This window comes from Mytilus trossulus, chromosome 10, assembly GCF_036588685.1.
Source record: "Mytilus trossulus isolate FHL-02 chromosome 10, PNRI_Mtr1.1.1.hap1, whole genome shotgun sequence".
Classification (NCBI taxonomy): Eukaryota; Metazoa; Mollusca; class Bivalvia; order Mytilida; family Mytilidae; genus Mytilus; species Mytilus trossulus.
Window position 1 is genome coordinate 24,086,740 of NC_086382.1, and position 14,114 is coordinate 24,100,853.

Here is a 14,114-nt window from a genome sequence, read left to right on the forward strand (position 1 = left end):
TAACTCCAACTAAATTTTCTTAAACAATTAAATGAAAAGCCATATAACTCCAATACATGTAAATTTACAAACGTTATTTTTTTCTATTTAGAAATGGACCAACATTTTGTTTTACGTCTAGATCAAAGCAATAAAATATTACCAATCTGTTTAAATCATTTTGTGATATAAAAAGTGTATTAAACTGCCTGATAAAAGTAATGATGCATTAAAACTAAACCATTGAGATTCTAAAAAAAATGTAAAGTATGTCACCTTTTCAATTAAGGCAATCGAATACACAATGCTACAGGATGGTTGAATTTCGAGTTAAATTTAGTATGCGAGTTAAAATAAAATTTGTTGCTTATTTTTTATGTCAATTAGACCAAACAAGTCAATGCATTCTACGCCAACAATCTGAAATATTATATATGACTTAGACCACATGTGTAATATTTTTATATATGCCTGAAAAAATTATATAACTTTGCCCATGTATAGATTTTTAACAGCTATAACCTGATTTTTTAAGGAATTGACTCTTTTCGGTATATTAAATTGTTTGCCTTTATAAGGAATAGCATCTATACTCAATTCGTTTAACTTCAATAATAAGTACTTACACGTGTTACATGTATTATCATCAGAGTTGTAGAAATAATTTGGTTCACATTCACACAAACCAGATTTACAACTAAGAGGAGTGAAGCAACTGCTAACTGCTGTCGAACAAGTTTCTTTGTATCTTCCAACTGTAAAAAAAACTATCATGTTTAAATTTTGTGGTACTTCATTTAGTTTTGGATAACTGTGTCGAATATATAACAACATAATGACTTTTGGCAATATTGATAATCCCTCAAAAAGTACTTTTACAGACTGAACAAATCAACCCTCAATTACTAGATATCTATTTAAAACATGCATGGGTAATATTTTGTAGAAAACAATTTCTGATGGTTTTAAAGTCATAAGAAACCTCAAATAAAAAAAAAATAATGCATATGATTTTTATAACTCAATGGATAGTTTTCATTATAAAACTTATGTACATATACTTTTTTCTGAAGAAAATTCTTAAATTTATTCATATTTAGAAGAAGTTTACTTTATTTGAATAGCTTCCTTCCAGCAAGCAATTCCCCCGACATATTTTCCGTATGCAAGGTGACCTCAGTGTGACCCATCTCGTAAAAATCCGGTGACCACAATACGCATGGATGTCCTTAAAATAAACTATTATCTGAATTTACATGTTAAACACGTGCTCAATTTCCATGCTGTTTTGTTTATTTTTCGTCAATTGTTGACAAACAGGTGACAATCGTTAAACTTCGGCTTCAAAACACGAACTTTAATTACCTGCCATAGTTTCACAACAACACTGACCGATTGAAAAAAAAATTGACAATTATACAAAATTTACACGAAAAAAATGATAAATTCGAGCACAGAAGACTAAGTTTATGATGTTTATATGCATTGGTTCAAGAATTGGAAGAATATTATTTTTCACCGGTCACTCGTTTCTTATGACTTCAAGGTGGTACCCAACACTTTAATTAAAATCAATTTGGCTCTTTTAATTTTCTAAAAATTTTGAAAAAGTATTTACGTTGTACCTTTGACAAAATATTAAAATTTCAAAAAATTGGAACTAAGTTCAGAAAAATTACACTGGTCATATAGCAGTTTGACAAAAACTTTTTTTGATCCTTGAAGATTCCCTTTAAACACAACGTAATTAAAACGTTTAAATTTTAAAGAGTTATCTCCCTGTAGTGTTATGTAACACCGTACGTTAGCGGTAAGTTATAACATGTTTAATGAGTTGTGATTGCATATTATGTTTAAATATTGAAAATGCATAATAGTTTTCAAAGCTAAGAGTATGCAGTGTTACAGGGTGCACTTTTTTGTAGTGAAGATTAAAAAAACATAATTGCAGACAAATGACCAAATGTTGCACGCTTTGTCATACTTATCTTTAATCATGGGAAAATATAAACAGTTAGAAAAGGGGGACACGTGTTACAATTCCTCACTACATAGTATGACTAACAATTTGGTAGATCATAAGTGGTTGGAGACACGTGTTACAATTCCTCACTACAGAGTATGACTAACAATTTGGAAGATCATAAGTGGTGGGGGACACGTGTAACAGTTCCTCACTACATAGTATGACTAACAATTTGGAAGATCATAAGTGGTGCTGTAAAGTGTGGAAAAGTTGTTTGCCATAAAAGTAATGAACAGAACAGGTCACTGAAATTTAGCTTTCTCGTCTATAAATAAATGTAAATTTCTTAAAAGTTAAAAGCAACACGTTATAAGTTTCATGCCTCCTGCAAATGTATTTTAAGCGCTTTTTGGGATTTACTTTCATCAGGAACGCTCAAAACCAAGGATGTATATAAACATGAACATTTGATGAGCTAAATAACCAACAGTTCGTAATGGGAGAATTGAACAGAACGCCAAAGCGAATCAAAACAAGCAGGACTAATAATGAAACTTTTAATCATTATCTGAAAAAGCAATACTAAAGTATTAGTTATTCATCAAATTATAGTTTTTTTCGGTGATAACATGATCCAAATTAGTTAGATATCAGTAATGATATGTTTCAATAATTCAATTCTTGATGTATCACGTCTTAAAGAGTGGCTTATAGTGTTTTGACTGTCATCACATAGACATAATAATGTCAAATGACCGTGTTGTCATACATTTGTGATCAAATTGTTGTTAAAAAATGAAATTTGAAATCATATTAAATGGAAGGACATATATTGTTGTCTATACGAACTATCATTTGGAAAAACTTAATACGTGTGCACCATATTTTTAATGTTATTTCTTTATATACAGAAATAAAATAGTGAGTCATATTCAATTTACTATACAGACTAAATGAGAAGCTCATTATGTTTACAAAAAATGGTAAAGAAATCAGTGTTTGTCTGTATAAACGAACCAACGAACTAGACAAATGCAGTTTATTCTCAATCCTAGAGTATCAGTAAGGTACACTATAATATATTTAACTGATATAATAATAATAAATACATACAAGCATTGCAGGTATTGTGATCTGCCTTGTAGTAATGATTTGTCTGACATTCACATAAACCAGATTTACAACTGAGAGGAGAGTAACAACTCGTTACGGCTGTTGAACAAGGTTCTTTGTATCTACTAACTGTAAAAAAAAAGCAATCATAATTTGAATGGTTGATGTGTTTTCAGATTAATCTCATCTGCTTTCGGATATTTTACAATCTTTGTCATTAAGATAAAAACATTTTCATAATTGCTAAATTTTGAAAGTCTCTAAGTAAATATCTGTTATGAAATAAAAAGAAAAAGAATTTTCTTAAAAATTAAAAATTTTCTTAAAAATCTTTGTCATTAAGATAAAAACATTTTCATAATTGCAAAATTTTGAAAGTCTCTAAGTAAATATCTGTTATGAAATAAAAAGAAAAAGAATTTTCTTAAAATTATAGAAACAGAATGTTTGCGTTACACATCTCAAAAACCGTATACATGTTAAACTCGTCATCGTATAACCAATATAAAGCTTGTCAATTTACAAATATCTAATTTTCAAAAAGATAAGCATGGTAATGATATTTGTTTTAACAATTAACCTCAAAACGTATTTATTATTACCAACTATTTATCAACAAATAGTTTTAGGAATGTTCGCTAATTAAAGTATGTCAGATAATAGTAATTGTATGTTTAACTATACCGTACAGACCAAATAGAAAGCTTAAAAGATTTACAGGAAAGTGTGACGAAAAAAAACCCATATAATGGTAAAGATGAACGGACGGACGAACGAACACAGCAAATGCAGTAAAGTCCTACCCCCAACAGTAGTACTTGTACTTTGGCGAAATAAACTAATCTTACTTATACATTGAAATACTAGTAAAAAGCCATATCAAATCAATACATGAAATTGTACAATGTCTGGTTCAACAAACATGAAAGGATGATATTGATATTGTATTCTATTCAAAACAAAGACAATCAAAGAATAAACAAGTGAAACTGCGAGCTACTGCTCACTGATGAAACCCCGCCGCAAGTGGATAATATTAATAGTGTAAAAATATGCAAGTGTTCAGTAAACAGGAAGTTGTCGATTGATGAATCTGAAAACGCATCACACGGTATAGCTGACTTACATAAATCCTGAAACCAAATTTCAGAAATCCTTGTATTGTAGTTCCTGAGAAAAATGTGACGAAAATTTTCAACTTGGCTATCATGTGTAAAATCATAAAAGTGTTCGGTAGACAGGAACTTGTCAAGTGATTAATCTGAAAACGCATCACACGGTATAGCTGACTTAGATAAACCCTGAAACCAAATTTCAGAAATCCTTGTATTGCAGTTACTGAGAAAAATGCGACAAAACATATTCATTGGACGGACGGACTGACGGACGGACTGACAGACTGACAGACAGAAGTAAAACAGTATACCCCCCTTTTTTTTAAAGCGGGGGTATAACAATATACCAACCAAATATAATGATTTGTTAGATAACAATAATGAACTTATTAGTATTTTCATTTTCGCTATTGAATTTTGAGCTTTTACACTTTAGGACGTCTGAAGCATTTTTATGAAGATTCATCAATGAGTAATATTCAGATATTCAAGCACTCGTATCCAGCCACAAGATGGTTAAACTTGAGGTTTAACATAGTAAAAGTTGTGTGCGAGTTATAAAACAACATAGTAAAAGAGGGACGAAAGATACCAAAGGGACAGTCAAACTCATATATCTAAAACAAACTGACAACGCCATGGTTAAAAATGAAAAAGACAAACAGAAATCAATAGTACACATGACACAACATAGAAAACTAAAGAATAAAAACACGAACCCAAACCAAAAACTAGGGGTGATCTCAGATGTTCCGGAAGGGTAAGCAGATCCTGCTCCACATGCGGCACCCGTCGTGTTGCTGTTGCTCAATTTTAATGAGATGAGACTTCAATGAGACCGAAATACTGAATTAATTTAACAATGTTTCAAGCAAACTACATCAAATATGACATATTTTTTTCAGAGACCTGACTAATGGATAAAATCATACGTACTGTATTTCGTTTTATTTTAGAAATAGATAATTTTGAAAGGTATTTGGAATTTTCAGTAGATTTACTTGTTTTGCTAGATAATGAATAATGTCATGCTTCAATATTTAAACCTCAGTAAAAAACACCTACAAGCGTTACATGTATTATCATCTGCCTTGTAGTAATAATGTATTTCACATTCACATAAACCAGTTTCACACGTAAGGGGGGAGTAACAACTGGTTACTGCTGTTGAACAAGGTTCTGTGTATCTTCCAACTGTAAAATTAGGGATCATGATTAATTATTGGATTTGAAATTCAGTTTTTAAACAATTTACAACATACGCGATTTGAGTAAAACAGTTTCACTATTTCTAGAAATAAATAAAAGTACCTTCAGTTACCTTTACATTTTTTAAACATTGCATTGCAACACATCTTGTAGGAAAAAGCATATCATCATTGAGATAAGCTATTATATATATATATATATATACATATTAGAATTAACATTATTAGAAGAATGAATTTATGCTTCAGACTATTTAAGGGTTTTTTTACGCTAAGATCACTTTTTGGCAATTAAACAAACAATAGAACGTCTGCAAATGTTTTATCTTGTAGCTTTGAAATTAAGTCCCCCGGTACGAACGACAATAACAATTTAAATCAACACGTTCAAATTTTTTGGGAGAAATTTCAGTAAAATAAATCGTAACACTGTTGATGAAATATATCTTCGAAGTTCATAAAATAAAACGCATTTTAGAATACCAATGCCAAAAATTAAAAAAGGAATTACAACACAAACTTTTCTAACTAACCATACTAGTTGTAACAAAATATACCCAATGTGTAGTTTTCTGTAAGATAATAAACATATTTTCAAATTAAGGAAGTGAGAAATTTCGCTTGTTTTACTCCTATGCCTACATAATAAATTTTGCCAAATTTAATTCTTTAAATTTTTTTATTATAACACTTACATGGTTTGCAGGTATTGTCCTCTGCATTGTAGTAATGATTTGTTGCACAGTCACATAAACCAGAGGCACAACTAAGAGGAGAGTAACAACTAGTTACTGCTGCCGAACATGGTTCTTTGTATCTTCCAACTGTGAAAGAACAATCATGACTTCATTGTCTAATATTTCATTTAGTTTAAGATAAAACACAATATTTTTCATTTAACTATCACAAAATTGATGTAAAATATGAATACTATAAACATGATAAAGTCTAGCCCTATACATGTATGTCTCACAGGTTTATCTTTTTAAGAATAAATATACTATCGTGAGAAATTCTAAAAATGAAATTGAGAAGGGAAAAGGGGAATGTGACAAAGTGACAATAACCCGACCATAGAGCAGACAACAACCGAAGGCCACCAATGGGTCTTCAATGTAACGAGAAACTCCGGCATCTGTAGGCGTCCATCAGCTGGCCCCTTAAAAAATATTGTTGAATGTTTGCTTGTTTTTTTTGAGACATGATGAATTATGTTATACCTTATTCTTTCAATTTAAAAATTATCACTTACATGGGTTGCAGGTATTCTGATCTGCGTTGTAGTAGTGATTTGGTCCACATTTACATAATCCAGATTCACAACTAAGGGGAGAGTAACAACTGCTTACTGCTGTCGAACAAGTCTCTTCGTATCTTCCAACTGTTAAAAAAAGCATTCATGAATTAAATGTTTGATATATTTGATACTGCATTAAGTTTGGATAATTTAAAATCTTTGTCAATTAAATTAAAATATATTCACCGTTTTCAAAATGGATATTTCCTCAATTAATCACTCTGAAAATTTTGAATAAAAAAATTTAAAGAAACTTATATTGACTTGAACCTTGTATTTCTAGAAAAAAAACATTTTATGACAATCTTGATATTGAAAAGCTCTGATGCATTTAAATAACGTTTCCCTGTTTTACCTCACCATATGCAATATAATTCCATGTGGTATATAATGACAGTAAAACAATTTGTACTATTGTGTTCTCTTATTTAGAAAAAAAACCATATTTACAGACTAAAAATAAAAATTTGCACGCTTTGTCTCTTTATCATTCTCTTATTTCATAGATAAAATAGAACCCTCATCTATTACCACTTATAACTATAGATAAAACATTTATGCAGATCAATGGAGATTTACGACAAGTATCTGTACCGACTGCTGATACCAAATTTAATTGGGACTCGTCTCAAATGTGAATTTACGGCTCATTTCTTCCACAGGACATTTTTGAAAAATAAAACCAATCTATTGCTCTGCCAATAATAAGCATCAACATTTGAATGCAGAGGTTTTTTTAACAACACAATTTAATTTGATGTATTTTCAATCTCAAATTTGCACGGTCTTCAATGTACAATACAAAAAATAATATATGTGATAGAAACGTTTATCGTTCCACAAATATGAAAAATGTGTTACGTTGAAATAAATTTGCAGTGGGAAAAACGGTATGAGTGCTGATTTAATTTACAAAAAAATTAATTTCTCGCTACATTGAAGACCTGTTGGTGACCTTCTGCTGTTGTTTTTTATTTGGTCGGGTTGTTGTCTCTTTGACACATTCCCCATTTCCATTCTCAATTTTATTGTTCCAACCAATTAGTTAAACAGGCCGGAAGGCCATTCTTGTAACATCAGACTATAGGACACACTTCGGGAAAAATGGCAACCTAGAGGAGCTTCTATAAAAAAAATCATGTTTCTAAGAATACGTCAACCAATTTTAAACCTTCATTTCAATCCTGGTATCTATGATAAGTTTATTTAGTAGTTTTAAATAGTCCATTGTAAAAGGCTGTGATTTCTTTTTTTTTAAAGTTTGATAAGGCTTCCATATAATTTCTTTAAAAAAAAAAAAAGAGCAAGGTTAAATGGCTCATTTAAAAAAAAAGCGGAAAATTCAAAAAATGAAAAAAAGAACTAACCATTGTTTCAGGATATACACTAACAGTATAGACAATTGTCTATTTGTATGAATGCTGTTGTGAAATTACTAGACTTTTGTTTGCGTGATATTTTGTTCAACTGTGTTCTTAGTTTCTGAAGCGTAATTACACTTTTTATAAGTATAACATTGTCCTCCTGTATTCATGTCATTAATTTGTTGGTAACAGGAAAGACATGAAAAAGCGTTTTTATTCTTTTTTCTATACAATGGCATTAGCGCTAAGAAACATTTGACTCAAATGAGCTAACAAACTTTGACAAAGCTTGTATAATAGTATATCAAAAAGTAAAATCACAAAATACTAAACTCTGAGTAAAAATTCAAAACTAAAAGTCTCTAATCTAATGGCACAATCTAAATCTCAAACGCATCAAATGAATGGATATCAACTGTCATATTTCTGATTTAATACAGGCATTTTCTAAGTTAAAAATGGTGGATTTAACCTGTTTTATAGTTTTATAGTTTTATAGCTAGCTCAATCGTAAATCGATAATGTTTAGCTCAAAAAGAAATGTGTATACATGAATTGATGATATAGGTGAAGGTAATGTAACATCGTTCTTAAGGTTTATAAATATAACTAATGTATTTCGAATAAATGATGTTTTTATCATATTTTATCATTTAAACTTTAGTAATAAACACCTACGTGGGTTGCAGTTATTATGATCTGCATTGTAGTAATGGTTTGTTTCACATTCACATAAACCAGAGGCACACATGAGGGGAGAGTAACAACTGGTTGCTGCTGTCGAACAAGATTCTTTATATCTTCCAACTGTAAGAAATGGCAATCATGATTTAATTGGTTGAAGTTGAATTAAAATAAGGATAATTAACAATTTTCGAAAATTGAAAACTTTCATAAAGACTCAAACAGATAATCACTCAATGGTTTGCATTAAAATTCAACTAGAAGAAAAAGCATTTATCGACGATCTTTATACCGGAGATCATATACTTTTAAATGCTTATCCCTATAGTAACACAGAATATGCATAACAAATCCCATTGCTAAATGTAGACACTTATACTGCACACATTTTAGTGTTCATCAGACATTTGGCAAAGATCAGTTTAAAAAAAGTTTAATAAAGTCAAGTAATATGCATTACTGGAGCAAATGACTATAGTATATTTTCAGTATTTTTGTGATTTTATTTTTTATTTAATTTTTAGCAAAATTACAAATTAAAATGTCTTTTGAAAAAGAATATGATCTATCTCTAAACATATCCTTCACTGGACATACATGTTATTATATATAATGTCCGGTTTGTTTTTCTCAAAGTCTTGCACAACTGATACAGTTTGCACTGTTGTTTCTCAAAATTTTATTTGAAAAACATAGTGACAAACTAAAAACCTGAAATTATACACGTTGTTTCTATGCAAAATATTACTCAAAGATGAAATTTAAAAACAAGTTGTAAGATGGTCAAAAGGTGGTCATAAACTTATCATGATACAACATCAAAGTCAAACTGAAAAGTTTGACGATGATATGTGTGGGCCAAAATTAACGAAAAATATGCATGCAATATAATTATATCCTACACTTTGTTTCAGCAGATTTAATATTATTCAAAAAGGAGTTTTGAATTTTCAATACATTTCCATTCTTAATTTATTATGAATTTCGTCATATTTTATTTTTTTTAACTTTGATTACAAACACCTACGTTTGTTGCATGAATTGTCAGCTGCGTTGTAGTAGTGTTCTGTTTCACATTTACAAACTCCAGAGGCACATACAAGGGGGTTGTAACAACTGGTTACTGATGTCGAACAAGGTTCATTGTATCTGCCAACTGTAAAAACAAAAATCATTCATGAACCAATTCTTTCATGTTGCCTTACGTTTTAAGTTTATCTATAGTCTTTGTTTGCTATATTATATCATGAAAACAATCTTAAAATGAATATAAAATCACTTCTTGTTTTATTACTCTTACAACATGAATAAAAGACAGTTCAGTTTCTTAATATTCACTTGAACCTTGCATTTCAAAAACATATTGTAGTAAAACATAATGTGATAGAATTGAAAATGGAAATAGGGAATGTGTCAAGGAGACAACAACCCGACCATAGAAAAAAACAACAGCAGAAAGTCACCAACAGGTCTTCAATGTAGCAAGAAATTCCCGCACCCGGAGGCGTCCTTCAGCTGGCCCCATAACAAATATATACTAGTTAAGTGATAAGGAACTCCGTACTAATTTCCAAATTGTACACAAGAAACTAAAAATAAAATTATTCAAGACTAGCGAAGGCCAGAGGCTGGGTTAAACATGTTTATGAGATCTCAACCCTCCCCCTATACCTCTAGCCAATGTAGAAAAGTTGACGCATAACAAAAAGCACATTTAAAATTCAGTTAAAGAGAAGTCCGAGTCTGATGTCAGAAGATGTAACCAAAGAAAATAAAAAAAATGAAAATAACTCATAAATAACAACTACTAGCAGATAACTGACATGCCAGCTCCAGACTTCAATAAAACTGATTGAAAGATTATGATTTTATCATATGAATATCAGAAACAATCCTTCCCGGTAGGGGTTTAGTATCATACCATCATAACATATATAAGAAGAACATAACCCGTGTCATGCCAACAACTGTTTTTTGAATAAATGTGTTTAGTTCCGATGCAAAGACCCTATAAGTGAATCAATAATAACGCCAAAATATGCAATATTTAATTACCTGACAAATAGTATCGTAACTTAAACCTTCTTAATAATTAGATATAGGAAGATGTGGTGTGAGTGCCAATGAGACAACTCTCCATCCAAATAACAATTTAAAAATTAAACCATTATAGGTTAAAGTACGGCCTTCAACACGGAGCCTTGGCTCACACCGAACAACAAGCTATAAAGGGCCCCAAAATTACTAGTGTAAAACCATTCAAACGGGAAAACGAACGGTCTAATCTATATAAACAAAACGAGAAACGAGAAACACGTATATATTACATAAACAAACAACAACTACTGTACATCAGATTCCTGACTAAGGACAGGTTCAAACATTTGCAGCGGGATTAAACGTTTTAATGGGCCCAAACCTTCTCCCTTTTTCTGAAACAATAGCATAACATCACAACATAGAAAAACATACGATAAAATATCAATTGGCAGACTTAACTCAATTAATAAGTCTATTTAAAGGTTTTGTTAATTTCTGCGGTGAATACTGACATTTTTTGTGCTTTATAAAGAATATTTCTATAAAAAAATTGGATGTGAAGTACCTTAACGTTTTAGAAGTCTGCATGTTGAGCTATATTTACGAATAATGTCCTTATACCGATGATAACATTTAGTAAATGTTTGAACTAGTTTGTGATATCAAAAACCCTGGTGTAATAATTTTTCAGTAATACATAAATAGTCTGAATGGAGAAAAAATCTCAAGAATTTTTATTGAGTATCCATATTTTACCACACAATCAATATGCATGACAATCCCAGGTGCTATATGTTGGCGATGATATTTTTCATTTTGTAAAATATTTTTTTATAATAGGTTGCTTATATTCTCAATTTAATTGTTTTTCATTTTGTGGTCTTTTATTGCCTACTTTACCGTTTTGGTTTTTCTCATTATTGGAGGCAAATTAAAGCTTATTTCCATGGTTATTTTCAACTTAGGGGGATGTATGCTCATTTTCTAGCAGAAAACATATTTCTTATTTTAATGAAAAGTTAAGTGTGACACTATTGGTTTTTTTTTATAACCAAAGAAGCAGAAGTGAAGATCAAAAACGTAAAATTGCACGTGTTGTCCTTCACATACCAATATTCATATGGAAATAAAGAATTTGGTGGGAGATATTAAGTAAAGTTCAACTCATTAATATATACTGTGGATTCATTATTATTCGTCGGATACCAATTTTCGTGGATTTCGTGGGTACCAATGAACCACGAATTCAAATGTTCAACGAATAACATATGTTCAATAGGCTTTGCACACAGAGATTGACAAAACCACGAAATCAAATATCCACGAATATGCAAGTTTATAGCAATCCGCGAAAATTAAGACCCACGAAAATAAATACTCTACAGCAGTCAAACTACTAAACAATAGGCAGTACGAAAGTTGTATTGAAAAGTCTGGCAACAAAATGTGTAGGCTAAAATGTAAAACAAGAATGTGTCCCAAGTACGCGGATGCCCCACTCGCACTATTATTTTCTATGTTCAGTGGACCGTGAAATTGGAGTCAAAACTTATTTTGCATTATAATTAGAAAGATCATATTATAAAGAACATGTGAACTAAGATTTCAAGTTGATTGGACTTCATCTTAATCAAATCCTATTTGACCGATTAGACTTTTTGAAAAATATTTTGGTATACTCAATTCTTTCAACTTTAATAATAAAACACCTACATGCATTGCAGGTATTGTCATCTGCAATGTAGTAATGATTTGTTTCACATTCACATACACCAGAAGCACATACAAGCGGGGAATAGCAACTGGTTACGGCTGTCGAACAAGGTTCTGTGTATCTTCCAACTGTAAAAAAGCAATCAAGATTTAATTATTTGAACTTGCATTTATTTTCAAAAAAAATATTTTATCGGTTAATAAAATGAGAATATCTTTACCATTTTTATAATTCCTCACTACATTTTTCTTACACCTTATTCTAAAAAGTGAATCACATTATTATTTTCTTAAATCTAGCATTGTTACATGAATGTGGGTCTTTGTGAGGGTTTCAAGTTTTGTGAATTTCAATTGAACATCTCCATTTTATCCCCAACACTTTCTGTTTGAGAACTTGTAAACGGTAGAGATACTCATCCTGTACATACTTATGTATCATATGATTTGTTTTACTGTCTCGTACAAGAATATTTTTGGGTTCAAGGTGGAAATCTCGACCGTTTACAAGTTTTTTAAAAAGAAAGGGGTGAAAGTATATTTCTGTCTATTTGTTTTATTGTCCCATACAAGAATAAATATGGATAAAGGTTTGGATATCTACATTTTATAAGTTCTAAAACAGTAGAGGGATAGGGGTTTTCCCAAAGACTCCCTCTATATTGCATTGTATTTGTTTAATGTCACTTAGATATAAATGTTTGAGGGTTTGAAATCTCGACATTGTATAAATTGTCAAATAGAAAAGGTGGGGCAGACCTAGGGGACTCCCCCAATATTTTATTTAATTTGTTTAATTATCCCACACAGAAATCTATAAGTTTTAGGGTTGGGGATCTTGACCTTTTACATGATAAGAGTGCATGCTGAAATTGAAAGGTGGTGGGATGACTCCCAGGCACACACCCTATATTTTATTAAAATCATTTCATTATCCTTTATTCATTACTGAATACCATATTCATCTATAAATTTCAAGTAATAGTAAAAAAAAAAAATCCCATATGGTTATATTTTGTAAACCGCTCCCTCAATTAAGCCTTTCGAAATACCCCTGAACAAACCCCAATGCAAAAACGAAACATTGACGACTCTTTTAGACATGTTAGTCTAAAAGGAATATTAATAATAATTAGAATGAATAATGAATTTCCAAACTTTGTTTATGGGACTTGATTTCATCACATCTTTTACACTTTATACCTCATGTAGTTTTTGGTTGTGGTGGAATTACAATTCAATACTTACTTGCTTTACAAATGGTATCTCCTGGGTCACGATACTGATTTTCGGGATCTTCACAATCTAAAATACAAATCATAGTATTGAATGAGGGCTAATACTGTTGATACATTATTATGAGTTGAATAACACTTTCTGTGATTTTTTTTCGGATATAGGTGAACCTCGAATTAAAATTTCAAGCAGCAACAAATTGTTGGCAATATATATGTAAAAAAATGAATATCCACGAACATGTCAGTTTTTTTTAATCCATGAAAATTGATAACCTAAAAAATAAAAGAATCCAGAGAATGTTGAGCATGTCTCTTAAAACTTTTTTCATCATTAAAAATGGTATATGTTTATCTGATTCCAATGATTATGGTAACAAATATGCTGGTATACTATGCT

At 30.6% G+C, this 14,114-nt stretch overlaps 1 protein-coding gene across 1 annotated transcript in view; it reads right to left on the reverse strand.

Moving 5' to 3' along the window:
- The window catches only part of LOC134687084 (uncharacterized), a 139,224-nt gene that overhangs the window by 51,995 nt on the left and 73,115 nt on the right, over positions 1-14,114 (reverse strand). The window contains exons 20-28 of the mRNA XM_063547062.1: positions 13,728-13,784; positions 12,480-12,608; positions 9,754-9,882; positions 8,721-8,849; positions 6,634-6,762; positions 6,077-6,205; positions 5,239-5,367; positions 3,059-3,187; positions 606-734 (exon numbers count right to left, since the gene is read on the reverse strand). Coding sequence (XP_063403132.1) covers positions 606-734; positions 3,059-3,187; positions 5,239-5,367; positions 6,077-6,205; positions 6,634-6,762; positions 8,721-8,849; positions 9,754-9,882; positions 12,480-12,608; positions 13,728-13,784 — 1,089 coding nt within the window. The remainder of the gene's footprint in view (positions 1-605; positions 735-3,058; positions 3,188-5,238; positions 5,368-6,076; positions 6,206-6,633; positions 6,763-8,720; positions 8,850-9,753; positions 9,883-12,479; positions 12,609-13,727; positions 13,785-14,114) is intronic.